The sequence below is a fragment of the Ranitomeya variabilis genome, chromosome 6 (assembly GCF_051348905.1).
Source record: "Ranitomeya variabilis isolate aRanVar5 chromosome 6, aRanVar5.hap1, whole genome shotgun sequence".
Classification (NCBI taxonomy): domain Eukaryota; kingdom Metazoa; phylum Chordata; class Amphibia; order Anura; family Dendrobatidae; genus Ranitomeya; species Ranitomeya variabilis.
The window spans coordinates 231,424,578-231,443,865 of NC_135237.1; the positions used below are offsets into that span (position 1 = coordinate 231,424,578).

Here is a 19,288-nt window from a genome sequence, read left to right on the forward strand (position 1 = left end):
TATTGGCAGCTGCAGTTCTTACAGCTCTGCTATATTGCAACCCTGGCTGGCTGCGAGATGGAAGGTGAAGCACTAAAGACACCTGCAGATTGTCAGTTATAATCATACACATCTCTACAGTGAGAGCAGCCATTGCATGTCACACTGGTAATTCCCCTTTACCAGTTTACAGTTCCATTACCAAAATTGGCTCTGGAGGCCGATTCTCATGCAGACCAGTGCCCGGCTCATGGCTTAGAACAGCTCATTTACATATAATAAAATAGTGGATTTCTACAGAATAAGATATCTGATCACATACATCCAGATATCAATTTATTTAGCTTCCTATGACCTAGATGCCCATAGGAAGGTTGATCCTACTGACAGTACAGTACAGTTGTGTGCAGTTGTCTGTTTTCTGCTTAGTGAACAGTCACAATTTACATAAGTTGTGACTGTTCAGTGAGCAGTTAACAAATTGTGAACCCTACAAATGCACTACTAGAACAAAGCTCAGATTCTCCAGTTTCCACCTCTTACTAATGGATTGCCGCATAGTTAAGACCAAAAAAAATCTGTCCAATAAATCTGAAAGTGTATTTTTCAGGACGACTATTCTTATAATCCCATATGTACTTACGACAATCTTGTGTTTTATTACAGCGCAGTAAAAGGACAATAATTGGTTTTTTTGAAACCAATGAATCTGACAACTATCGAACATTTGTAAAAGTATCAAACATTTTGCATGATGATTGTGTATTTATTGCCACTTTGGGGTAAGTGATCTAAAGTACAGAATCTTAATTATAAATGTACATAATAAATTTGCTTTGTGGGCCTCCACCATTTTCAGAGTGCTAGGCAGCTGCTTAAGATCCCATGGGTGTTGTGTTTTGGCACAAAGTTAGAGTAGGCTGGGTTTTTAAAAAAACTGGCAAATTTGTGTCACCCTTCCTAATGACAATGGTGAACGATCCATAGCCCTAACAGGCTAGTTAAGCGCTTAAACCTTGATCAAAGTTATCTGAGCACACAAATCTCCAAGCTTTTGCATGAGCCTTCTAGAGATCATTTAATCTTCAACTTGCTTAACTGTTTACAATAATAGTAATTTTGACCCCGGGTGCCCACATTTTACGTGTCACTTTAATAATCGGTCTCTACCTAATACAGATTTTACTGGTAAAGTTAGTTTTAACAGTCAAAGATCAGTCCAGGAAGAGAAAGAAGCAGATTTATCTGATTAAATATATTTCTTATTTTCATGTGTATTATTGATTTATTGCATTAAAAATTTAAATCGACAGTTATTCTTTAAGTCTAATAGGTCTCCTGTTGATGAGCAAAAACAGATTAAATTCCCAGCGAATGATGCTAATAATAATCAAAACTAATTGATGGTCCAATGGGACAGAAAGTTTTCTAGCATCCAAATAGGACTGTATAAAAAGCTGTTCTACGGTCCAAATAGGACTGTATAAAAAGCTGTTCTACGCTACAACAGAGAGAGCATATAAGGAGAAGTGTAAGATGAACAATAAAAGTACAATACTTTATTAGAAATTATTTACAAGACAAACAATGTTAGGCTAAGTTCACATTTGCGTATATGTGCGCAGCGTATCATCTGCATGTGCAAACGCATGTCTACGCAGCATTTTTTTATCCGCATCAGCTTACACATGATGGCAAAAAAAAAGCTACATGTGTATGCATTTTTGCCTGCATTTGCGTTTATGCGCATGCATTCGATATTTCCAGGAGGGCATGTCTCAAAACAGTTCCTGGACATGTTCAGTCTGTAGTTCGCAAGCGCATCCAACGTATGTGTACGGAAGGACATGCCTACGCATGCGTTCCCATAGACAGTAATGCTGATTTTTACGCTCTCATACACACGCACATATTTGACGGATTTATGAAGCCTCCAAAAATACATGTTGTGTTCACTGCGCCCAGCCGCACACCGCGAAACGACGCATGTGTACGCAAAAGCATGCAAACGCATGTCAATGCGTACACCATGTTAAATATATGTACGTAAAAGCATGCGGATCTATGCTGATCAAACTCTGCTCACAAAGACGCAAAAGTGAAACCAGCCTTACAAAAGTGCCAATGTAGTTCAAGGTGATGAGCCAAAGAAAGTAAGTGGCACCACAAGATGGCAGGCAAGAGCAAGATGTAATGCTAATAGACAATGTAGTCAAGAATTGAAAATACACAAATAAGTACCAACTTAAATAAAACTTGCACCCAGAGACTAGAAAAAAAATCATATAGTGTTTTGACTATATTCCCATAACCCTCAAAATTATGGCTAAAGTGCCTGCAATATACATTGGATAGAACGCTGGAGCATCGATGTGAAGACTATAGTATCCTACATTGATGTAATGAATGTAATAAACATATCTCACCTCACCATGTGATGGTGCCACTTCCCCTACGTGCGTTTCGGCAGAGAAAAACATACATTCAAGAACAAAGCATACAATGATTAATTGTAATGGCTTTAAAGCTCCATTAGAACTGGTAATCTCCATGTTCCTCTTAGCTACTGACACAGCTCTTAGGCTGGTCACATCTGTGCATATTGACAACTGTATATGTCTGTTCTCCATTGTCACGACAACAAATACACTTATTTATTACCATATGTTACCCTTTTTCTATTATCTCATTGCCATGCAGCTGATCCAGTTAACCTGTATGTCCACTATACCTGCTAATGGCTTTAATCTCATCTTGTGTCTCCAATCTCTAGGGCTTTCAGGAGTACATCTTATTAGCTTTTTAAAGACAGTATTACCGTATTTTCTGGTGTATAAGACGACTGGGCGTATAAGACGACCTCCAACTTTTCCATATAAAATATGGAATTTGGGATATGCCCGCCGTATAAGATGGGGGTCATCCTATACGCCCAGTCATCTTATACGGCGTGTGGTTCCCAGGGTCTGGAGGAGAGGAAACTCTCCTTCAGGCCCTGGGATCCATATTCATGTAAAAAATAAAGAATAAAAATATGGATATACTCACCCTCGGACGGCCCCTGGCTGTTACCGCTGCAAGCGTCTGCCTCCGTTCCTAAGAATGCAGTGAGTGTAGGACCTGCGATGACGTCGCGGCTTGTGATTGTTCGTGTGAGCGGTCACGTGACCAATCACAAGCCGCGACGTCATGGAAGGTCCTTCACTCTGCATTCTTAGGTCTCCTCTCCTTCAGACCCTGGGAACATCCAGGATCGCTCCCTGCACACGCCGTACCCGGCGTATAAGACGACCCCCGACTTTTGGGACAATTTTTAGGGGTTAAAAAGTCGTCTTATACGCCGGAAAATACGGGTAGTTGGTTTCTAACTTTGCAAAAGATGGCTGCTAGAGCCAACATAGCTGTTCAGTATATTATGCCTGACCATTCTCTTACAATGAGGAGACCACAAATGAACAACAAATATATTCAATGGGTATACTATAAATATATTAAGAAAAAGTTGCCATGATTCCATAAGAAAAATTAGCCCTGATTCCATAAAGGATGGGTGGGGCAATTTATCAAAAAGTGTGAGTAAAGACTGACAACAGATGTATAATGAATGAAAAAGTGACAGTGCACAGCAATTAAATATTTATTATAATTGATTTAAAAGATGTATAAACAATGTTATATCTTACCAGCACAATCCATGTATAGATCACAAATGCATATGGTATCTCAAAAGCATATATCCAAAAGCTGAGTTATAAACCCGATGAGGAAACTGGCCCCTTCTACACACTCCAATGTGCATTTTGTGTGGGCTTCCTAAGGGAGTATGGAGACAATAATAATAATGATGATGATCTTTCTTTTTAATAGCGCTAACTTATTCCGCAGCGCTTTACAGTTTGCACAATAATAATGTATAGTTTGCATAATAATCATTATTTTTATATAGCGCTAACATATTCCGCAGTGCTTTACGGTTTGCTCTGTCCCCGATGGGGCTCATAATCTAAATTCCCTATCAGTATGTTTTTGGAATGTGGGAGGAAACAGGACAACCTGGAGGAAACCTACGCAAACATGGGGAGAACATACAAACTCCTTGCAGATGTTGTCCTTGGTGGGATTTGAACCCAGGACTCCAGCTCTGCTAAGCTGCTATGCTATCCACTGAGCTCCTGTGCCGAGACAATAGAAGCAAGGGTCCATAAATACCACAAACATTGGCTGTATGTAATCTAAAGATGGGAGTTGTCTTCTTACTTAGCGCCGCTGTACACACCTTGAATGCCGCCCAGACAATGCCAGCGGGTTGAGGTCACTGAGGTGCGCAGTTTGATGTGAAGGCACACAAGCCTTGTCAGGGAAGATACAATGGACACCTGCATAACTATAAAACTATATATGGTAACTGTAAAAGTAAGGGATATGAAACCACCCAAAAAAAATTACGAAATTTTGTTCACAATTTCAACATCATATTAAAAATCGGCATTTCTGTGGCTCCATGCCTGACATGGTTGGCTTGGTTCCCTTTTGGTGGCCCTAATTTGCTTTCTCTGTCTGGTATCCATCACTTATGCAATCTTTTTCACATATTTGCACATCTCCTTCCCCACACTCCCTTTCTTTTTTTCACATTGACACACTTTTTTTTTTCTTCTTTACAGTCATGTGGTATAAATTCATTCTTTAGCATACAATATATTGAGAAGCATTTACTACTATCGTATGATTTCCGAATCGCTGCATAAAAGCATCTAAATTCATGTCGCAAAAGTGGCAATGATGGCAAAATTTGTGCTGTGTCCTAAAGGCCAAAATGGGCTTTTTAGCATCTCCTAGTTACTGAATTCATGCTACGGTAATTTATGATTTATGCTTTTTTTTTCTTATTTACCTCCTTTTTTAGAGAGGTGTCAAAGCCGGAAAGGTTTAGTGGAGACAATGTTATCTACAGGCCCATAGGAGTGAGTATGATTTTAGTTATTCCTCACCAAAGAAACATTTATATGCGATCATAAATTGTATGCAAAGCAGATTACTATTTTCTTATTAGTTTGAGTAAATGATGTGTATTATGAAGCTTTGTCTTCATTGTTAACATTCAATTGTTTTAATTCCTATCATCTGTTTAATGCCTATCATTTGCTATTCAGCCCCTCTACACAATTTTACTATTCTTCCAAAAAAGATAATTAGTGGTGCCTGTGGCAGGAGCAAGACTTTTTGTGTTTTGTTTTAAAAACCCAAATATATTTATTTATTTAGTTTTTTGTAAATGGGTTTGGGTGATTTCAAACTTGTTACTGACAATCCGATTTGCAAATATTTGATCATTGTGCTTATATATTTATAGTACACCACTCTTATCTCGCTGTTATAAAACTGAAAACTAAACATTCTTTGTTTTTCATAAAGGATAATGCTCCTGATATGGTGTATTTGGGTTCACTCACAAATTTTGACTTGGCTTTTGCTTGGACACAAGATAAGTGTGTGCCACTTGTACGGGAAATCACTTTTGAAAACGGAGAGGTAAAAAATTACTTTTTCCACTTTTTCATTCATTTTGACTTCTTGAATATGTTTTGATAAATTGCCCAGACTTGTTTTGGGCTAATGTTCATCAGAATCCTATTTTGCAACCTGTTTGCAAATTTTAAATATTAAAGTGTAAAAATAATCAAAAAGAAGCAAATGATTAATTTAACATGATGTGTGAATCTTTGTTTTTTTTTTGTTTTTGTTTTTTTTTAACACTCTGCTGCCTAACTGGATATTATTGGAAATTTACACTCTTGTTTATTAGTAATACTTTCAAATGTGGGATGAGTTGGCAAATTGTCTACTACTTCTTTTTTTTTTTTTTTTTTTTAATAAATCTGATGTTCTTTCTTTATTTCTCTTAGATAAAACAGTTACCTATAATAGTCTGTGAGGATGTTTACATGTTTGTGTTTTTAGACAGAAGACGGTATATGGAGAGAAATAAAAAACACCTGTCCGTTTTTGCTGAAACTCTGGCAGCACACTGATTGCTACATCCTAGTGCTCTCAGATTTTCTCGGACCACTTGTTAAGATGAGCATGAGAAACCTATAATCTGTCAAACGATACTCAGACCAAACATTGAGGGAAAATCTTTTTTTTTTGTTTTTGTTTTTTGTTTAAAAAAAAAAAAAAACATGCCAGAATGAGGTTTAAAGTGTATGCTGACAAGGAATATTGAGATATTTCTTTATATACAGTTTATTTCTTAACCTCTTAACCACCAATATGCCTTTTCATAGGCCTTATTCTTCAGTAGAGATGAGCGAATATTTCAATGTTTGATTCGGATTACGTTCACCAAATTTGAAATACTCGCCGATTAATTTGTCGAAAATTCGCCGAACATAACCGAACGCCATTCATGCAAATGGGAGGCAAAAACAAACGCTTGCACAACACCTTAGAACGGCCCCAAATGCTGCCAAAACACATCAAACCAGGAAACTGGCCTTAATTCATACACAGTACAAATTGCAGCAAGGAACTGCAGCAATCAGCCAGGCATGAGGTATCGGGGTCTAGGACAGCATTTAACCCCTTCACCCCGAAGCCTGTTTTCAACTTCCTGACCAGGCCATTTTTTTCAATTCTGACCACTGTCACTTTATTGAGGTCATAACTCTGAAACACTTCAACAGATCCTGGTGATTCTGAGATTTTCTTGTGACATATTGTAGTTTGATAGTGGTAAAATTTCTTCGATATGACTTGCATTTATTTGTGTAAAAAACAGAAATTTGACAAAAATTTTGCAGTTTTCAAAGTTTTAGTTTTTATGCCCGTAAATTAGAGTCATATCACACACAAAATAGTTAATAACAATTCCCACATGTCTGCTTTACATCAGCACAATTTTGGAAACCTATTTTTTTTGTTAGGAAGTTATAAGGGTTAAAAGTTGGCCAGCGATTTCTCATTTTTACAACAAAATTTGCAAAACCATTTTTTTTAGGGACCACCTCACACTTGAACTGACTTTAAGGGACCTATATGACAGAAAATGCCCAAAAGTGACACCATTCTAAAATCTGCACCCCTCAAGTTTTTCAAAACCACATTCAAGAAGTTTATTAACCCTTCAGGTGCTTCACAGGAATTTTTTGAATGTTTATTTAAAAAAATGAACATTTAACTTTTTTTCACAAAAAAATTTTTTCAGATCCAATTTGTTTTATTTTACCAAGAGTAACAGGAGAAATTGGACGCAAAAGGTTGTTGTACAATTTGTCCTGAGTACGCTGATACCCCATATGTGGGGGTAAACTACTTTTTCGGCGCATGACAGAGCTCAGAAGGGAAGGAGCGCCGTTTGACTTTTTAATGCAAAATTGGCTGGAATTGAGATTGGACACCATGTCGCGTTTGGAGAGCCTCTGATGTGCCTAAACAATGGAAACCCCAAACAAGTGACACCAGTTTGGAAACTATACCCCCTAAGGAACTTATCTAGATGTGTGGTGAGCACTTTGAACCCCCAAGCGCTTCACAAAGTTTATAATGTAGAGCCGTAAAAATAAAAAATCATATTTTTATTTTTCACAAAAATGATCTTTTCGCCCCAATTTTTTTTTATCTTCTCAAGGGTATCCAGAGAAATTGGACTCTAAAAGTTGTTGTGCAATTTGTCCTGACTACGCTGATACCCCATATGTGGGGGGGGGGGGAACTACCGTTTGGGCGCATGGCAGAGCTCGGAAGGGAAGGAGCACCATTTTGGAATGCAGACTTTTATTGAATGGTCTGCGGGCATCACATTGCGTTTGCTGAGCCCTTGATGTACCTAAACAGTAGAAACCCCCCCACAAGTGACCTCATATTTGAAAATAGACCCCCAATCAACTTTTCTAGATATGTTGTGAGAACTTTGAACCCCCATGTGTTTCACTGAAGTTTATAAAGCAGAACCATGAAAATAATTTTTTTTTTCCACAAAAATGATTTCTTAGCCCCCAAATTTATTTTCACAAGGGTAATCCCAACCCTAACCAGATTCCTAACCCCAACACACCCCTAACCCTGACACACCCCTAACCCCAACCGTAAATGTAATCCTAACCCCAACTCTATCCCCAACCCTAACTTTAGCGCCAACCCTAACTCTAACCCTAATGGGAAAATGGAAATAAATACATTTCATTGACCCCTTTCTGACATTGGACGTACTATCCCGTCGAGGTGGGGTGGGCCCGTATGACCACCGACGGGATAGTACGTCCAGCGCGATTGCGGCCGGGTGTCAGCTGACTATCGCAGCTGACATCCGGCACTATGTGCCAGGAGCGGTCACGGACCGCCCCCGGCACATTAACCCCCGGCACACCGCGATCAAACATGATCGCGGTGTGCCGGCAGTACAGGGAAGCATCGTGCAGGGAGGGGGCTCCCTGCGTGCTTCCCTGAGACCCCCGGAGCAACGCGGTGTGATCGCGTTGCTCCGAGGGTCTCTTACCTCCTCTCCCTTCAGTCCCCGGATCCAAAATGGCTGCGGCATCCGGGTCCCGCAGGGAGGGAGGTGGCTTACCGAGTGCCTGCTCAGAGCAAGCGCTTCGTAAGCCTGCAGCACTGTAAGTCAGATCGACCATCTGACAGAGTGCTGTGCAAACGATCAGATCAACGATCTGTGATGTCCCCCCTGGGACAAAGTAAAAAAAAAAAAATGTCCACATGTGTAAAAAAAAAAAAAAAAAACCTAAATAAAGAATAAAAAAATATATATTATTCAGTATCGCTGCGTCCGTAACGACCCAACCTATAAAACTGTCCCACTAGTTAACCCCTTCAGTGAACACCGTAGGAGAAAAAAAGAGGCAAAAAACGCTTTATTATCATACCGCCGAACAAAAAGTGGAATAACACGCGATCAAAAAGACGGATATAAATAACTATGGTACCGCTGAAAAAGTCATCTTGTCCTGCAAAAAACGAGCCGCCATACAGCATCATAAGCAAAAAAATAAAAAAGTTATAGTTCTCAGAATAAAGCGATGCCAAAATAATTATTTATTCTATAAAATAGTTTTTATCGTATAAAAGCTCCAAAACATAAAAAAAGATATAAATGAGGTATCGCTGTAATCGTACTGACCCGAAGAATAAAACTGCTTTATCAATTTTACCAAACGTGGAACGGTATAAACGCCTCCCCAAAAGAAATTAATGAATGGCTGTTTTTTTTTTTGTCATTCTGCCTCACAAAAATCGGAATAAAAAGCGATCAAAAACTCATGTGTCCGAAAATGTTACCAATAAAAACGTCAACTCGTCCCGCAAAAAACAAGACCTCACATGACTCTGTGGACCAAAATATGGAAAAATTATAGGTCTCAAAATGTGGAGATGCAAAAACTTTTTTGCTATAAAAAGCATCTTTTAGTGTGTGACGGCTGCCAATCCTAAAAATCCGCTATAAAAAATGCTATAAAAGTAAATCAAACCCTCCCTTCATCACCCCCTTAGTTAGGGAAAAATAATAAAATTAAAAAATGTATTTATTTCCATTTTCCCATTAGGGTTAGGGCTAGGGTTAGGGCTAGGGTTAGGGTTGGGGCTAGGGTTGGAGCTAAAGTTAGGGTTAGGGTTGGGGCTAAAGGGTTAGGGTTTGGATTACATTTATGGTTGGGATTAGAGTTAGGGGTGTGTCAGGGTTAGGGGTGTGGTTAGGGTTACCGTTGGGATTAGGGTTAGGGGTGTGTTAGGATTAGGGTTTCAGTTAGAATTGGGGAGTTTCCACTGTTTAGGCACATCAGGGGCTCTCCAAACGCGACATGGTGTACGATCTCAATTCCAGCCAAATGTGCATTGAAAAAGTAAAACAGTGCTCCTTCCCTTCCGAGCTTTCCCGTGCGCCCAAACAGGGGTTTACCCCAACATATGGGGTATCAGCGTACTCGGAACAAATTGGACAACAACTTTTGTGGTCCAATTTCTCCTGTTACCCTTGGGAAAATACAAAACTGGGGGCTAAAAATCATTTTTGTGGAAAAAAATATTTTTTATTTTCACATCTCTGCGTTATAAATTGTAGTGAAACACTTGGGGGTTCAAAGTTCTCACAACACATCTAGATAAGTTCCTTGGGAGGTCTAGTTTCCAATATGGGGTCACTTGTGGTGGGTTTCTACTGTTTGGGTACATCAGGGGCTCTGCAAATGCAACGTGACGCCTGCAAACCAATCCATCTAAGTCTGCATTCCAAATGGCGCTCCTTCCCTTCCGAGCTCTGTCATGCGCCCAAACAGTGGTTCGCCCCCACATATGGGGATCCGTTAGAACCATTTTCTCAACAATTGTGACAGATCCGTCGATCCGTCACTATGTCGGAGCTGACTGACGCCAAACAACTGAAGTGAGAAAGAAGCCTTAGGGGTGTGTTGGGGTTAGATTTGGGGGGTTTCCACTGTTTAGGTACATGAGGGGGTCTCTAAACGCCACAGCCGATTTTGCGCTCAAAAAGTCAAATGGTGCTCCCTCCCTTCCGAGCTCTGCCATGCGCCCAAACAGTGGTTCCCCCCCACGTATGGAGTATCAGTGTACTCAGGACAAATTGGACAACAACTTTTGGGGTCCAATTTATCCTGTTACCCTTGTGAAAATACAAAGCTGGGGGCTAAAAAAATCATTTTTGTGAAAAAAAAATATATTTTATTTTCACGGCTCTGCGTTATAAACTGTAGTGAAACACTTGGGGGATCAAAGCTCTCAAAACACATCTAGATAAGTTCCCTAGGGGGTCTACTTTCCAAAATGGTGTCACTTGTGATGGGTTTAATGTTTAGGCACTTCAGGGGCTCTCCAAAAGCAACATGGCGTCCCATCTTAATTCCAGTCAATTTTGCATTGAAAAGTCAAATGGCGCTCCTTCCCTTCCGAGCTCTGCTATGCACCCAAACAGTGGTTTACCCCCACATATGGGGTATCGGTGTACTCAGGACAAATTGCACAACAACTTTTGGGGTCCAATTTTTTCTCTTACCCTTGGGAAAATAAAATAAATTTGGGGCGAAAAGATAATTTTTGTGAAAAAATATGATTTTTTATTTTTACAGCTCTGCATTATAAACTTCTGTGAAGCACTTGGTGGGTCAAAGTGCTCACCACACATCTAGATAAGTTCCTTAGGGGGTCTACTTTCCAAAATGGTGTCACTTGTGGGGGGTTTCAATATTTAGGCACATCAGGGGCTCTCCAAACGCAACATGGCGTCCCATCTTAATGCCAGTCAATTTGGCATTGAAAAGTCAAATGGTGCTCCTTCCCTTCCGAGCTCTGCCATGCGCCCAAACAGTGGTTTACCCCCACATATGGGGTATCAGCGTACTCAGCACAAATTGTACAACAACTTTTGGGGTCCATTTTCTCCTGTTACCCTTGGTTAAATAAAACAAATTGGAGCTGAAATAAATTTTGTGTAAAAAAGTTAAATGTTCATTTTTATTTAAACATTCCAAAAATTCCTGTGAAACACCTGAAGGGTTAATAAACTTCTTGAATGTGGTTTTGAGCACCTTGAGGGGTGCAGTTTTTAGAATGGTGTCACACTTGGGTATTTTCCATTATATAGACCCCTCAAAATGACTTCAAATGAGATGTGGTCCCTAAAAAAAAAAATGGTGTTGTAAAAATGAGAAATTGCTGGTCAACGTTTAACCCTTATAACTCCCTAACAAAAAAAAAATTTTGGTTCCTAAATTGTGCTGATGTAAAGTAGACATGTGGGAAATGTTAACTATTAAGTATTTTGTGTGACATATCTCTGTGATTTAAGGGCATAAATATTCAAAGATGCGGCGGCATCAGCGCTAACCATCTTAGTAGCCATTTCATAACTGTGCAGAAGGGTGCAGAGGTCCTTAACCTGTACCCAATCAGTAAATCTGATATGCGCCACCTCCGTACTGGCCCAGGCTATATGACATGACATACTGCGTCAGGGCTCGTTGCTGCTGCCACAGTCGCTGCAACATGTGCAGAGTGAAATTCCACCGTGTCCGCACATCGCATATCTAACAGTTAACTGGCATGGATAAAGACCTCTGTATCGATGCAAGTCGATGAGCAGAGGGGTGCGAACGGCGGAAATGAGCACACAGCTTATATGCTTTCTGGAGCAGGTCACCCAGGCCAGGATAGTGGCTGAGAAAACGCTGTACCACCAGGTTGAGGACATGAGCCATGCAAGGCACGTGTGTGAGCTTGCCTTGCCATAGGGCAGCCACTAGGTTCACACTGTTATCGGACACGCCCTTCCCTAGATGCAGGTTCAGCGGAGACAGCCATTGTTCAAATTCAGCCTGGAGAGCAGTCCACAACTCTTCAGCTGTATGACTGCGGTATCCAAGGCATATCAATTTTAAGACTGCCTGATTGCGGTGAGCCCTGACTGCGCAGTATGGAGGTGGTGGAGGTTCGCTATGCACTGTTGGAACGCATGTCTTGTGAAGGCAGAGGTTGAGGGCACAGGTGGAGGCCCTAGAGGAGACCGAAGCAGTGAAGAAATGCACATTGACAAACAGATTTTGTCAAGAAACTGGTGATGTTGTCTGCTACATGCTGGTGTAGCGCAGGCACAGCTTACTTAGAATAGTAATGGCGACTGGGTAATTGGTACTGGGGGGACTGTAACAGCCATCAGCTTTCAGAAACTGTATGTATCTACAGTGCCTTGCGAACGTATTCGGCTCCCTGGAACTGTTCAACCTTTTCCCACATATCATGCTTCAAACATAAAGATACCAAATGTACATTTTTGGTGAAGTATCAAAAAGTGGAACACAATTGTGAAGTTGAACGAAATTTATTAGTTATTTACAATTTTTGTGGAAATTCATTGAAAAGTGGGGCGTACAATATTATTCGGCCCCTTTACTTTCTGTGTAGCAAAATCTCTCCGGCAGTTCATTGGATCATTCAGAGATCCACAATGTTGTCCTAAATGCCTAATGATGATAAATAATGGGCTCGAAGGCAGCGCCCACGTATGCTAATTTATTCATGGCTGCCTTTGAGTCCTGGTATGTCCTCCATTGCAAACATAAACAGAATCTGGTCCTATACAAACGTTTTATAGATGATATATTTATCATCTATGATAATGCAGATAATACGGTTTTTGAATTCCTTGATGCTATAAGGGATAAACATTGGGGTATAGAGCTCACTCCCTGTGTGGAAAGTAAAAATGTTACCTTTCTAGACCTGAACATCTATATTGATGAGGCCGGAGAGATCATGACCAAAAACCATTTTAAAAATGTGGATGCCAATGGGTATGTTCATTTTGAAAGTAACCATCACAGACCATGGCTTAGGAACATCCCAAGGAACCAGTATTATAGGATTAGAAAAAATTGCACTTCTGATACAGCATTCAGGGAACAAAGCAAAATTCTGAGGGAGAGATTTCAAGAAAAAGAATATCCTGTGAAGCTTGTCAAAAAGGCTTATAACTCCGTTAAGGGTTGTTCCCAAAATGAGCTTATACATCTCGACAAAAATAAGGGTGCTAAGAAAAACCTTTTTGAAACTAATTTTATCACTACTTTTTCGTCACAAAATGTTCAAATACGGAATATATTAGAAAAACATTGGAGTGTGATCTTAAATGATCCGATCCTTAATAAGGTGGTTCCTAGGAAACCAACAGTAACATTTAAAAGGGCCCCCACCATCAAAAATGTCTTGGCACCCAGTGTAGTTAAGGTTTCCACCTCTGGATGCACTTTAGTAGGTAATGAATGGATCGGCCGCAACGGTTCTTACCGATGTAATGGACGTGGGTGCAAATGTTGTAGATCTATTAGTAACAATGTTGACAGTTTCATGTCGTTTGTAAAGAAAGGAAAGGTTTTTAATATCAATTTTAGAATGACGTGTCAGACAGATTACATAATCTATTTAATTCAGTGTAACTGTGGCAAACAGTACGTGGGAAGAACTTCTCAACCTCTTCACAAACGGGTTAACTCCCATAGGTTTAATATTCTTAGAGGTTTTTCTAAACATGGATTGTCGCGTCATTGTACTATAGTTCATCATGGTAATGTTAAATTATCTGTGACCCCCATTGACCATGTGCCTGTGAATACACCTAGGAGATTGGAGGTCCTGGGTAAAAAAGAAACATATTGGATATTCAAGTTGGGCACTTTAAGCCCTGGTGGATTAAATGAGGTAAGTGACCTCTTCTAGAAACCAATAACTGATATCATGAATTTTCATCACACTGACATTCTTCTGTAAAAAAAATTTTTTTGGTGTTTGGAGTGCCTCCGTGTGACGATGTGGCGAGAGATTATTGACTTCAGTGGCCCCTACCTTCCATTAATCTAGGTGGCCGACTGGTCTGAGATGCTGCTTATTTCATTGCAGTGTTTGTAGACCTCTGGACCAAATGGGTTCAATTCCCGAATGAACCGTTGAAATTGAGCACATGGGAATTCACCCTCCCCTTTACTTCTCTTATTTCATGTAATTTTTGTCCAAATAATCCTATTGATATTGAAGCATACTACAATGTAGTGTTAGTTACCCCATATGAGCCCTTGGTTCGTTACTATGGGTCAATATATGATATTTTAAGTGTTTCGAATGGGTTTAACTGGTGGCTCCAAGATAAATAGTTACCCTCACCTAAGACCACCAGGTGGTTTAGTGGTATAAGACGGAGGTTTGATCTCTGGAGGATAGTTTTTAGTGTGAGTTTTTATCCTGGTTTATCTGGATACCAGAAATGTTTATATTTGTTTTAATTATTTATTGATGAATATATATGGTTTTAAAGATCGATCATTGGGTTTCAATGTATTTTAATGTTTTGTAACCAATATTATGGGTATATTTACAAATGTTTGACCTAAAGTGGGCGTTCCCACCAGAAGTGATGTCGTAAGAGGGTGGGGCTTATACATGTTTGTGTTTTTTTGATTGTACTTGTGGGTATATATACCTGGTTTTATTGATGAATCTTGATGCCCTGATGAAGTGGCTTGTCTGCCACGAAACGCGTAGGCTAATAAACAGAGTGTGTAACTCTGTTATCTTCATTGTGGTCTGCGCGGCTTTTATCCTCCGGTTCTTCTTTTTTCTCCATGTGGATCCATAATGATGATAAATAATCCACCTGCGTGTAATCAAGTCTCCGTATAAATGCACCTGCTCTGTGATAGTCTCAGTGTTCTGTTTAAAGCACAGAGAGCATCATGAAGACCAAGGAACACAACAGGCAGGTCTGTGATACTTTTGTGGAGAAGTTTAAAGCCTGATTTGGATACAAAATGATTTCCAAAACTTTAAACATCCTAAGGAGCACTGTGCAAGTGATCATATTGAAATAGAAGGAGTATCATACCACTGCAAATCTACCAAGACCCGGTCGTCCCTCTAAACTTTAATTTCAAACAAGGAGAAGACTGATCAGAGATGCAGCCAAGAGACCCATGGACAGTCTGTCTATAGGACAACAATCAGTCGTATACTGCACAAATCTGACCTTTATAGAAGAGTGGCATGAAGAAAGCCACTTCTCAAAGATATCCATAAAAAGTGCTGTTTAAAGTTGGCAACAAACCACCTGGGAGAATAAAGAAAGGTTGGAGGGCACCACTAAACAATGTACTTGGGGTTCTCCATAAGCATGCGAAATATACTGTGGAAGAAAAAGAAAATAGAACATGCCCACAGACTGGGAACACCCATATCAGGTAAAAAAACATACTTTATTATACAAAAAATTTACAATTCAAACAATTTTGAACAGGACACAGCAACAAGTGTTAAAAACATTTAAAAACCATCAAAGATGCATGTGCTAATCATGCCTTGTGGTAATGGCAATGACAACCCACAAAACAACCCCTCACAGCATAATGGTATAATACGGCTCACAAAAAGGATAGAGCAGATGATAGCAATATAATGCTACACAAAACTAAGGCACAGTCAAATAAACATATGAAGAACCGTGCTTATTCACAGTACCATATTGGAAATAGAAAGGGGAGTTGCCATTCCTTTTCTGATAGTAAGAAAAAGAAAGAAGCAAAAACCCAAATACTCAGACCAAAAGATGTGGTGGGAATCCTCAAGTCCTGGATGGAGCCATAGTAGCTGGGAGGGGGAGAGAGTGTGGGATAGACACCCATGTGTATCGCCGCACTGACTGCGGCTTATTCAGGGAAAATGGCATTCTGTGTCCCAGAATTATGACGTATATATACAAAAGTAGCAACAGTCACCTGGAAGAGAGAGCCAGCTGGCAATGGAACAGAAAGAAAGCACATGGTGGCTGCCATCTTGTCAGTGTCAGTCTGTTGTCAATGGTCCATAAAGTCAATTGGTAAAAAAATAAAAAGGGGCCACACAGAAATTGCGCATATACGACCAAAATGTCAGACGTGAGGCTGATATGCATCAGCAATGGTTCCGATACATAGAAGCACACTAAGACAAAAATTTAGAAGAATGCTAGGAAAAAAACACATGAACAAATATGAAAAATAAAGAAAAAAAAATGATGAAAAATAAAATAATATAACAGAAAATGTTTTTAAATAATATAGGGAAATTACACAGGACCACATAAAAGTACTAATTGACTATCACATCACACTGTATGATGCAAACTAAACCTTTATTAACCCATTGGGTAAAATACATACAGATCAATGGGAGCCTAAAAGTCTCCTTCAACAAACTACCCCAAATTAAACATAGTTTTTATATGGATGAAAAAGGATCAAAAAAATGAAAAATAAAAAAAATCTAAAGGGAATCTGGGAAAATGGTCAAATGGCATCTCATAGTACATAAACACATATCTCGGATAATGCTGAGCTGCTGATTCTTCCACAATAAATGGTCCAAGATGTAAAGAGCAGATGCTTGTTGAATAAGTATCGGACCTGGCTGGCCAATTGAAATAGGAGAAGACACCAGAAATGTAAATAAAGATATGGTACTGTGAATGAACGCATCTGTCAAAAAGCCCGATGATTGGAAAATAACTCCCAGATGAAGGATAGCCATAATACTGCAACCAAAAATATGTATATGAAGACGTGTATACGTATAGAAAAATACATATGCATGAATTAATGGTACTCTGAAGATAATATAGTATATATATCAGAATATTCAGAGCAGTGTCCAAGGTGGTCCAGGTAAGTCCAAACGATAGCCTTGTGATGGAGTCCATGTGATGGAGTCCTTGTGACTATGACCATCAAATTAAATTAAAAGTGAGCTGGAGATCCTTTCCGGGGTAGGTGAAATCTGCTTCCATCGGAGCAAAAAATGTCACTGTCTACTTATCTAGGGAGACCAAAAAGTGGCTTGATTATAATTAGACAGACCAAGATATCCAATGGGGGTCAAAAAAATAAATAAAAATAAAATATATATATATAATGTATAGCCCAGAAAGGTCAACAAATCTGGAAAGAGGAAAAATAAAAGTAAATCAATGAAGGAAAAAAAAAATTAAATAGCATAAGAACTTGGTGTATGTTTTAATCGTAGAACCCAGAAAACAAGAATTCCTCATTTAAACCTCCAGGGGCCATACTCCTTAGATTGAAGATCCACTGGGACTCCCGATGAAGCAGTTCCTAGGTTGGATTCCCACCCCGAATATTACTAATGACCTGATCCAACCCCATTACACATATTTTGTGTTGTCTACTCCCATGATGTTCCAGAAAGTGAGATGCAACTGAAGAAATTGGCTTACCCTTTTCCTTGTCAATCTTTGCTTTGCCGATATGTACCCGTGTGCCTTGTTTTTTTTTTTTTTTGCTCATGTCTAATGTATTTGTCTATATTTGCCCCGTATTTCACATGTAAAGCGCCATGGAATAAATGGCGCTATAAAAATGAATAATAATAATAATAAATGTTGCTGAATTCTGCGTCTGATCTCTTGGCTAGTTTGTCCCACATATATCTTTGGGCATTGGCAAATGAGAATATATATCACATTCCTCGATCGGCAGTTGGAATAAAGCTTGGTTTGGATCATACCTGGAAAAATTGGGAGAGTAACATGGTCAGCTGCAATCATATAAGGGCAAATATTGCAACCACCATGTGGAGAAGATCCTATAAGGCGATTTCCCATGCCCAGTCTAGTGGTTGGTCTTTTAAAATGACTAGCAGTGGGATGATCCTTTAAGTTTTTTGCCCTTCTAGCTATCATCTTGGGGGTATCAGAGACAAAAGGTCTCAATTTCAGTTCACTGTGTAAAATACCCCAGTGTTTACCCAAGATGTTGTAAATATCATGGCATTGATTGTTGTAGACTGTAATTAAATTAGTGGTACAAAGTCTATCTCTGGTCTTTGGCTGTAGTAAAGAGCACCTGTCACTGGCCAGGGAGTATTGAAAGGCCTTAAAAGTTACCTTACGAGGGTATCCCCTCTCAGATAATCGGTTGGTGAGATCCTGGGCTCCTGCCCCGAAAGCAGCTTCAGAGCTGCAGTTGAGCCTCAGTCTCAAAAATTGCCCTTTGTGGAGGTTCTTTAGCAGATAAGGATGAAAGCTCGTAAAATGCAGCAAGCTGTTCCTAGCAGTTGACTTGCGATAGTTTTGTCTAAATCCGGTAGCCCACTTTCATGACTTTGAGATCCAAAAAGTCGACAGACGTAGAGAGAGAAGCTGTCAGGGAAATATTCAAATTGTTATTATTCAACTCGGCAATGAATGTCCTGCATTCAGATTCAGAACCCGTCCAGAAAACCAGGAGGTCATCTATATAACGAAACCATTGGTGGACATTGGCCTCGAAAGCACACAATGGGCGCACCCGTGTCTCCTCCCACCAACCCAAAAATAGATTGGCATAGGATGGAGCACACCGGGCACCCATTGCAGTACCCGAGATCTGTTTGTAAAAGACCCGGTCAAATGCAAAATAGCTGTTGAAGAGGACAAAAGACAATAAATCCAAGATAAATGACTGACGTCTGCGGTCACCTGATATTTGTTGATCCAAAAAGAAGGAAACTACTTCGATACCCAATGCGTGGTTTATACATGTATATAATGATTCAACATCCATTGTCACTAGTATGGTGTGTTGTGGAACAGTCATATCTTGTAACTGACGAATGAGGTGGAAGTGTCTTGATTGTATAAACCTAAACGGACAACAAAAGGGCTGTAAAAAATGATCCAAATAAATACAGGGTCTTTCAAAAATACTACCAATACCAGCCACAATGGGCCTTCCTGGTGGCTACTGTATGGACTTATGAACTTTAGGGAGTA

At 39.7% G+C, this 19,288-nt stretch overlaps 1 protein-coding gene across 7 annotated transcripts in view; it reads left to right on the top strand.

Annotated features, from left to right (window-relative positions):
- ERP44 (endoplasmic reticulum protein 44) overlaps window positions 1–19,288 on the top strand; it is a 367,040-nt gene that overhangs the window by 191,811 nt on the left and 155,941 nt on the right. For all 7 annotated transcript variants that reach the window (XM_077269495.1, XM_077269490.1, XM_077269493.1 and 4 more), the window contains 3 exons: window positions 646–761; window positions 4,886–4,943; window positions 5,395–5,511. In XM_077269495.1, the coding sequence (XP_077125610.1) occupies window positions 646–761; window positions 4,886–4,943; window positions 5,395–5,511 (291 nt within the window). The remainder of the gene's footprint in view (window positions 1–645; window positions 762–4,885; window positions 4,944–5,394; window positions 5,512–19,288) is intronic.